The 9954-nt window shown below is 47.0% G+C and overlaps 1 protein-coding gene across 3 annotated transcripts in view; it reads left to right on the top strand.

The window, feature by feature from the left end:
• The first annotated feature begins 266 nt into the window (after window positions 1-266).
• The window catches only part of LOC149365761 (F-BAR domain only protein 2), a 70848-nt gene continuing 61160 nt past the window's right edge, over window positions 267-9954 (top strand). The window contains exon 1 of one of the 3 annotated variants that reach the window (XM_089545801.1): window positions 267-465. In XM_089545801.1, coding sequence (XP_089401927.1) covers window positions 436-465 — 30 coding nt within the window. In that variant the 5' untranslated portion in view covers window positions 267-435. The remainder of the gene's footprint in view (window positions 466-9954) is intronic. The other 2 variants (XM_089545819.1, XM_089545810.1) reach the window with 2 other exon arrangements.

The following is a 9954-nucleotide window of genomic DNA, read 5'->3' as shown; positions in this document are numbered from 1 at the left end:
TGTGAGAACCTCAGGCTTTTAATTATACCATAAGCTGCAGTTTATACTGAATATTAGTCGAAACAGAGTCGCGGAAAGGCGGTCGTACAGTGGTTAAACACCTCACGTAGGCGTGCTGCACAAATATGCTGAAAATTATTTTTAAGTGAACCCCGTATTATCAATGTAAACGTTATGTAATTTGCATATAATAAAAAAATCGCTTTCGCGATGCGACACTACACCAACTACACTCGGATGCCGACGGCCGAAACGACCGGGATGGCGACATCTCGCCGAATCTCGTTTGGGGTCTCGTTCGCGTTGCCTGCTGTGGGGGGGCTGCGCTGGTGCGCTCTGTGCGTGATATTTGGCCAACGCCATCGGTGAACTCGACCTCCCGACGACAGCGAGGATTTTATCTCCCCCACACCCTGCCATTCCCATGACTCCAAAATGACCGTGGACTTCCGTGACTACTTTTGGGTGCGTACCGATTTTCGCCAAGCAGTGCACCGCCGCGGACAGCGCTGCACCGCTGTCGGCGTATACATCGACAGCGGGCCGACACTTCCTACCCGTCCCTTCGATGTGACGGTCCGATCACCCGTTGGCGATAGCGTCGCAAACCCGACGGGTCCGCGCTTACGCCTAAACATTCTGCCACGGTCTCCGCCGTGTCTCGGGGCTGCGTGGTGACATGCGCTCCGAGTGTTTGCCCCGATGAGCAGCGGCGAGCACTGACTAGCGGAGTTCCCGCAGCCTGTGCTTCGAGTGCGATGCCATGCTTACGGGAGGCCAATTTATTTGTCTTTTTGGTCGCGCACAGAGCCGTCGATGCGTATAGTGGCATCCAGCGCGATTCGAGAGAGGGCCTTGCGGCGCGGGGGGAAGAAGAAAGTGAGGCAGAACGGAAATAAATGCATCTACGCGAGGATCAGCGCGCAAGCGCGAAACAGGATAGAATGTGCACTCGGGACGTGATTAGTCTAAGCGGCGTGCTCGCAGAGTTATTGCTCAAGAGATCCCCGCTGGCTGCGACGATATTTGTCCGAGTTGCTTTCACGAGCACGGCAGTGCGTGTGCTGGCATCGCGTTCACGCGGCGAAAGCGGTCGTGTGTGCACTGGGGCCTGTCACCGCGTCGGTTCGGGCACGTCCTGTCGCGTACTTTCGTGTTTGTTTCTTTGTTTATGTAGCGACGGTGACGCGTGTTTTGTTTTGCTCCCAGTAAGGTAATCGGCCGTTGTTTGTTGACGAGCTGCTTTCGTGGTTTCTCGGTGGTCGCGCGCGTGGTGGTCTGTAGACGGGGCGGCGGCGGGCGTTATTGCATCCGCGTGACTCAGCCCGCGCACCGTCGTTTGATTCCGTCCCTTTGTAGCTCGGGCAGTAAATAGCTGTTTACGACTGTCAGGTGCAGTGCACCTATCTTCCTTTTGCCGCTGTCCGCTGCCGAGGTATTTGTAACTGTGCGCTCTAGTAGACGCCGCTTGCTCTCTCCCGAAAATGAACTTCGCGCGTAGCGATGCCATATGTCTGATCTACGGATAGGAACAGCCGGAGAGGGCAGGGCTGCTTCGGTGACCTCGCAGCCAGAGCCGCGGTTTGTGACCGCAGAGCTTCGTGGTTCGCTGAACTGGCTGAGCACGCACGACCGGCGCGTGACGGTTTCTGCGCTAGTTCTTTTGCGTCAGGCCGGCGGTCTTCATTATCTGCGCTGACCCATTATTCCGCGTAATCGGCGAAAGCGAGACATCTCGTCGACGCTGGGTGAACCTAGATCTACTGTGCGGGCGATCGCGTCCAGCAATTGCGCGTGAAGCGACGTCGGGACGCCTTCGTGAGCGATGAAGGCACGGCGTCCGCGGCGAAACCAATTACCGGCTGCGCCAAGCACTTTCGTAATCGACTTGACGCGCGAGCCATTGAGAAGAGTGCGCTGGGTCTTGTGCAAGGCATTGGGATTCGAGGACAGCGCGTTCGACTTGGTAGACGCGTGAGAACAGTGTGCAGGCATGAACCGTTCTGCCTCTCAAAATTGGAGCTTGGACTTGAGCTTGGTGCAGAGGTTCATTTTAAATGAGCTAAGTTGACCTGTGGTAAAATAAAGTTGGGTTAGGAACATGAAAGCAGAGAATTGTCTCATGTCTTTGTTGCCTGTTCGCTCACATAGGTTTTGCCATTGGGCCAATACGGCGTTTGTCTGCTCTATTTGTTTCAGAAATTCATACGTCAACAGCAAAAGAGGTGTCGACATATTTTTTATTTATTTTATTAGTCTGACATCTTGGTTCCGTAAAAAAACGGTATTTGCTGGGAAGTTTTAGTAAATGTAAATAGATGCGGGGAAGGAGGAGACAAACAAGAATATGCATGCTTGTATGCAGTTATATAAAGCCTATCTTGGTCCTGCCAACTTTTCGTTTGTTCCACCTTTGAGGCAGGTGCTCTGCTGATGGCATTTTAGTTCACCTACTGTAAAGGGAACTTCTTGGCAACCGTCTGCAATGTCCACTGGAGAACTACATGCATCTAATGGATTGAGAATTATTACATTCCATCTGGTAGACTGAAAATCCTTGCATCACTCCTAATGCAAATGAGAAAACTGCACATTATTGTTTAAGACCCAAGATATCCTTAACTGCTAAGAGGTCATGCATTCACGCAAGAACCCTCCTGTTTCTGTATCCAGGTGGCCATCTTTGCCAGTGGTAGTCGTTGCACTGTGTTCACACAATCTATTGTTAACTCACCGCTCTGTCTGGCTGATCCAAACTTTCTAGCAGGTGAAAGGAATCTTGTCGGCCTATTTGTCTTTGCATTTCATGAACTGATTCCTCTGTTTAGTGATGCACAGGTTCATTTTTCCGCTGGAGATTCGTTAGTGAAGGCGTAACTTTGCTGGAGCTGAAAATGCTATGGCCACAACTTGGTGCTCAGCGACCTTTCTGTGGCTTTGAAGACACCCTTCACAAATATGGAAGCACTCGAATGTGCCTTCTTATTTTTCAAGCACATATTTTCTTCCCGTCATTGGGACAGTGGCATTTGGCTCTCTTAGAGAAGATTCTGTTCATGGAACTTGATGGAAAGTCCGCATTAGACAGACACTTGTATTACGATGCTGTCAGGTATAGCATACCTGCGGCTTTTCTTCACAGCACTTCAGGAGGAGGACTTAGCGATAGCTGTCTTGGTTATCAGTTCGGGGTAGCTGTCTTGGTTATCAGTTCGGGGTAATTAGAATTAGGACGAAGCTTCTCTGAGGCCTTTGTGGGCACACCCAGCTTTCTCCGATGGCTGGCGGTAGGTCAAGAAACTGGATGAAGATGGGCAGGGGAAATTCATGAGTGAATTTGAAACGAGATGAACATTGTATTAACACTGAAGATACTCTCTACCACGTCTTGGGAGGGGTCACCTGGTCCAGTATTTAAAATGACTAAAAAATTCATCAACGTATCCAAAAATTTGCTGTACACATGCTTTGGCTGCATAACTTAAAGGGGCCAGGCAGAATTTGCTTGATATATTAATATGAGATGGCTGAAGAAAATTGGGACAGGCTAGTCGGTCTGCGGCAACACTGCCTGTGTTGTTGTCTTTCTAAAATGCTGAAGTGTTGACGATAAGCACATTTTAAGGAGTTATTGAACAACTATCTGAATTTCATATAGAGTTTGAAAAGAAACACCTCCGTTCTCATCAGTAAGTTTTTTCACTGCTGTGAACAGTTTTTTTTGCAAAGGACTGAGTAGAAGTGGGCTTCGGTATTCACTGAAACCCTAAGTTGACTTCGGATAGGCCTTGCTCAAGTTCCTCATTGCGGGCTACAGAACTTGTCTCCACTGGCTCTTCCGGCACGACATTGTGTAGATGGCATTATGGATATTGCCTGACAGTTTTTTTTTCCAAACGCTTTTCTGTAAGAGTGGCCCTTAAGAGCAGAGATGGCTTGTAAGTTTTGTGGGGAGAAAAAATACTGGTCTTCAGTCTTGCGACATATTTTTTTTTTCGTTCTGGGCTCTTTCGTTTCTAGTAATTGCGCCAGCACTTGCTTCGGTGCCTTTGTTCTGACTACATACTATGCCTCATGTATTGCACGGCCTCTGCCAGATGGCATTGGCTCTGGGTTTCTGGAGTATGCATTCGAGAAGACTGCGCATGAATGTAGGGGACGGGTCAGGAATTTATGATTGGGTGAAAGTGGTGACGGTCTCCAGCACTGTCAGATGGTAGGATGAGAGCCTCTTCTAGGTTACAGCTGGCAGCGTGTCGGCTTCCAAGAAAGAACAGACCAACATATCCCATTTCGGTGATGTACATTGAAGGGCCATCCATGTCTCCAGGAGAAGCTATAGGAGAATGAGAAATTTATTTCTTAAAGGTGCACTGAAGAGGAATCTGAACTCGTCTTTTTGCCGCGGGAACTCGATCTACACGTTCCGAGCATTCTTAGAAACCTCGATTTATTGCTCTGTGTGGCTGATTTCCCTAATTAAATCAAATTAACGTCCGGCTTCCGCCTTTTTTTTTTAATTCTGCCTCGTACGGTGGGCGGAGTCGACCAACGCTGGGAGTGCCTTTCACCCAGTCCCGTGGCGGCTTGCCGCTCTGCCATCGGCGGAGTAATACGTAGTAGTCCGTAGAAGCAAATAGTCCGCGCCTATTTTTATTTCTGCGGGCTTATTTTGTGGTTATATTATCTGTAAATGAAACTATTTATTCACGGAAACCTAAAAAACAAAATGAAGCGAAAGCAAAGCCTCCACGGAGCTGGCTGAAGGGCACTCCACGCGTCGGTCGACTCCGCCCACCGTACGAGGCAGAATTAAAAAAAAAAGGCGGGAGCCGGACGTTAATTCGATTTAATTAGGGAAATCGGCCACACAGGGCAATAAGTCGCAGTTTCTAAGAATCCTAGGAACGTGTAGATCGAGTTCCCGCGGCAAAAAGACGAGTTCAGATTCCTCTTCAGTGCACCTTTAATTTGTTAATCAACCTTCTTTGAACCTGTTATGGACCTTTTCTTCTGATGCTTTTCAACTCATGAAGGGTCCTTGGGTTTTGCATTGTATGTCTTGTGTGAACCCTGGGTGTTTCATCACTTTTGCTTTTTGTTTGTGCTTTTGCACTCCGATTTTGCGTACACAGAAAGCTGATAGCCGCCGATGACCATGTTGACTCCGTCGTTATCATTTGGGTTAATTTTGGTGCGGCAGCAGCCTTGTTACTCACGTCCGATAACACCGCATTAGGGAAGTGAATATGTTCTGATAACAAAGCGTGCTGGCACCTTTGTGTTGCTGCATCTGATAATGAGAGCGGCAGCACTTTTCCTTATATTGTGGAGGTATATATGAGCTCTGATTATTGCTTCTGATAATAGTTTCGGTGAGTGACAGGATTTGTTTGACGGGCCTTTTTATTGGCTGTATTTGAAACCACGCTACTGCTTGCTGTTTCATACTATATCTGCGGGCTCATTTTTTATTGTGGAAATGGTTTTTCTGTTAAAAGGAAAGACACTCAGGCTCAGTTGCCCAGGCTGACTGGTGTTCTCATCGTACCTGTGTAAATTTTGTTAATTAGTTTTGTTGCAGTGGCAGGGCTGCATGTTATTGCGGGTATAATTGGAAATGTTGCATTGACAAAGCCTCACCCAAAAGCATTATCACTAACGCTCGCAGTGCCATTCAGTGATGCATATCCTGCCGAATAAGCCAAACAGGACAAAGGACGTAGTTTCATTTCGGCTTCCTACTAGCATTGTGTTTTTGAAAGCTTCCCTGCAGGATACTGTGACTGTGTGGTTTTGAGGTCACAAATACCTTAATTGCAACTGATCTGGCAAAGCTGTGAGGTTTGGATCATGGCCCATTCTTAGACATCTCCACAAAAAATACTGTTAGCGATCAAGGAACGACGCTTTGGTTTTCAATAAGTGGTTAGGAAATTTTTTCCTGGTCTGCATCTAATGCACGTTCTTTGTGAGGAGGTGGAGAAGGGCGGGGGGTAATGAGCATATGTAGTGAACTGTAACATACTATTTTCACTGAGTTAATATTTCACAGGGTGCACCTTGAAAGCTTGGTTGCTACGACCACGTGACACGTTGTAGAACTTTACGATTGCTTGCCATCTGTTCAGGATTGCTGGAAGAATCCAGAGCATAGTCTACTCAAGAGTTGCGTAAGGGGCACACGCTGTGAAGCCCTTCTATGTGGGAGTGTTCAAATCACGTGCTTGGCTGGGCAAGGGAGAGAGAAGTGGAAGGCTCTGCAGGTGGCGAAAGCGAATGACGCAAGTCTGTTGTTCATCCCACTACTTGTACCTCGTGACAGTATGTAAGGAAAGCGTTATGGTTCCCAGGAAGAACAGAAGCGGTCGGTAAGCTTTGCAAAGGCGTAGCAGCTAGAATGCACTGAAGGTCATCAGAATAACGGAAAAAAAATTTCTTAGCATTACATTCACTCTTTGGTTTCAGTCATTTTAATGAGATAAGCTTTTCATTGATGGCTTGAATCTGTGAAAGGGCCTGTGTATAAAATGAACACTCCTACCCTGGATGCCCCAACACTTGAACAAGCACAACTACACAAGCCTGCTGGCCAGTAATCAGATGTCCTTAGACACTTTAGGCTAGACAAGAGAGAATATGTACCACCGGATGAAGAACTAGACAAGGAATGACACCGAGGATAATACAAATATACACATACTCAAGCCCGCAAAAACTTCACAGAAGACAATGAGCCACAGTGCACACACTGTTACGTAGAGGCAGACCTATGCCACATATGGTATGGGCCTGTCAAGACAACACAGAAATAGAAGGAATAAAAGAACTGACTATTAAGCAGGGGGTGGCGAGAGGTGTTGCCGTCCAGCTCAGACCCGAAAGTTCAGAAGGAGCTGACTGAACTTTTGGGTCTGAGCTGGACGGCAACCCCCTTCGCCATCCCCCGCTCAATAGTCGCGGCTGCATGATCCAGTAGACTCCCAGAGTAAGGATACCGACCCCCAGTTTTAGGTCCAGTTAAAACGTTGTCATCATCATCTGTGGGGGTTGAAGTCTCAAGTTGCGCTAGTTGGCACATTCAAATTTTTTTTTCAATGCTATAAGTCAAGCAGGATTGAGTTTAGTTTAGTTTAGTTTATTAGGGTTTAACGTCCCGAAGCGACTCAGGCTATGAGGGACGCCGTAGTGAAGGGCTCCGGAAATTTCAACCTCCTGGGGTTCTTTAACGTGCACTGACATCGCACAGTACATGGGCCTCTAGAATTTCGCCTTCACCGAAATTCAGCCGCCACGGTCGGGATTCAACCCGCGTCTTTCGGGTCAGCAGTCGAGCGCCGTAACCACTGAGCCACCGCAGCGGGGCCAAGCAGGATTGAGGATATAAGTATGCATATATATGCTTCAGAACATATTTAAATTTTTTTTTCAATACTGTAAGTCAAACAGGATTGAGGATATAAGTACACATATATATGCTTCAGAACATGATATACAAAATGCACAGTCATGGTACTGGTAGCAATGGATATGGGCAGTACACACAAGGCTATGACAAGAGGCAAGGTTAGGCATTACTCAATTATGCACTGCTCAGTTAATTGCAGCGGGCAACAGACAGGTGGAAATGTTGGCACGTCAAAAACAACTTGGCTGCTAGGACAAAAAGAAGAGACAAATGCAAGCACTGTCAAGTGGCATCATTTCGTTCTTGCACTGAATTATGTGCAGTTTTAAGACAGTAATAAAGTAAGGAAGAAAAACTTTAAACGAGAAGGGAAAAATATACAGCAAGGATGAGCAAAAAGAGAAAAAGACATTCCACGGAGTCGTCTTTCTGGAGGGCCTTGCAAGAGAGCCAGCAGTCTAGGCAATGTGCTTGTTCTTCAGAAAGGAAGACTGAAACAGGGCTTCCCTGTGTTTATTTTCTTGCTCTCCAATGCAATTATTTCTTGAGCCTGCTTTTTTGTTGTTTCTACTTTTCCTTCGGTTTCTTGAACTCTTCCATGATGGTCGTTACTTCAACATCCTATGCAGTTTTCATGCTTTCTGCTCGGCTCTGCCGCAGCAGCCCAGTAAGGCTTTGGGAGGCCTGACCTGCCTTTACTTTAGAGCCAAAGTTCTTATCCGGATATTCAGAGCCTAGCAAAATCATCTCTTGCGTCTATGAGCACAGCGCGAGTGCTCCGTCCCACGGCACTGCCTGCTCATTGCTGTCTTCTGTGCAACTCTAATCCAGTGGTTCTGACCGGAGCGAAACTGTTTTTTGCGTGTCTGCTAAAAAAATATACAGAAAATTAAAAATCAGTCGTCATGTGTGTGCCTCAGTTCAGTCATTCATGCATGTAAAATCAGTAAAAAGAGTCTTTGACAAAACAAAAAATCCCATTCTTTCGCTGTGAATCGGACGTTGTAAACATTCTTGTCACTTCTTTTTTTTTTTTTTTCAAGGTTTAATCGATTCATTATCACTGGGAAAGCTAGGGAAGTGTGAAAGTTTGCAGTTTTAGGAAAGGTTTTGGGATGTCTGGGCACATGAATGGTACACTAGCCAAGCTTGAGTTTGTGGGGTCATCCTGGCACTGTGGTGGCTGAATGTTTAAGATGTGGAATGCAAAAATGCCCAGGTACTGAGATTATGTTGTCTGTCAAAGAACGCGAGGTTATCGGGGGCCCCCCCTTCTCTGCACTACCATGAATGGCAGTGAGGTGCGGGGGGGGGGGGGGGGGGTGTTTCTTGCGTGTGCCTCAGGATTGTAGCCACAGCTTTCTTGGACGTAAGCCAGCTGCGGCCTTGGCACAGCGGGGAGCGGGGTAGGACGTAGAGGATTACGTTACGCTCTTACGTCGTCTGTGTTGCGGAATAGCGCTTTTTCTTTGCTGGGTGCCAGCAGCGTCTTTTTGTTGTCGGTTCTATTGCTTTGCCTTCTCCTAGAGGCGCTGTATGTGGCATGTTTGTTTACACCCGCTTCCTATTTATTTACCTTGTTGCGACTGAACGAAATGCTTAGTGGTAATGCGGGCTGCACGGCAGTGTTTTACATTTTGGAAGCCTCACAGAGCCCGTGGGAAGAACACAGCTGCAAAAAAGGTATCTGCCTCATCAGAGGTTTAGAGGGTGTCCTGTGGGAGCTCCAAGACCTAAGAGTTAAGGGATTTGCGAAACCAGTGTCTTAGTGAAGCAAAACATTGAATTGTGAGCTTCACCAAATCTGGAGCTAGCTCGTGACAATAATAGTTTGTTTTTCGTGGTTAGTTTGCTCAACTTCTGAGTGAGTGAAAAGGTGGTGCATTCTAATTAAACGCTAGCACTCGGTGCTTCCGCCTATTCCCAGAGCCGGTGTTTATTTAGTTGCCATGGTGGCTCAGTGGTGATGGCACTTGGCTGCTGACTTGAGAGATGCAGGTTCAATCCCGGCCATGACGGTTGCCTTTTTATGGAGCTGAAATGCTAGAGTACCTGTACAGCGCAATGTCAGTGCATGTTAAAGTACCCCACGTGGTCGAAATTACCCGGAGCCCTACACAATGGCATCCCTCATAGCCTAAGTCACTTCATGACATTAAACCTCGTAAACCGTAAGCCAGAGCAGGTGTTTGTGGCAGGTTGTGTGTGACAAGGAGCTTTCTTATACATAAAAGCTTTGTTAGCAGTGTAAAAAGCGTGTGGTTATGAAATATGTGAGTGGCGTTTTCTTAGCAGCAGCATATGTAAGTGCAACTTTATATTAAATGTTCTGTAATCATGTCTTTTTCCTTGGGATAATTACAGGAAGTGCCAAACCTTACCATAGCTTGAGAGTGATTGTCATGGGTTTTGTGCTTATGTTAAACCCTGTGTGGTGAAGAATGTCTGACCAAGATACCTGAAACGTAGCACTAGAGCTGCTTTTTAAAGATTGCTAAAATGGAGATTGCTGGTATGTGTGAGCTTGCTACTTTGCATTTAATGAC

This window comes from Amblyomma mixtum, chromosome 1 (assembly GCF_055824585.1).
Source record: "Amblyomma mixtum isolate Tamu chromosome 1, ASM5582458v1, whole genome shotgun sequence".
NCBI lineage: Eukaryota > Metazoa > Arthropoda > Arachnida > Ixodida > Ixodidae > Amblyomma > Amblyomma mixtum.
This window is presented reverse-complemented; position numbering and strand designations above follow the sequence as displayed.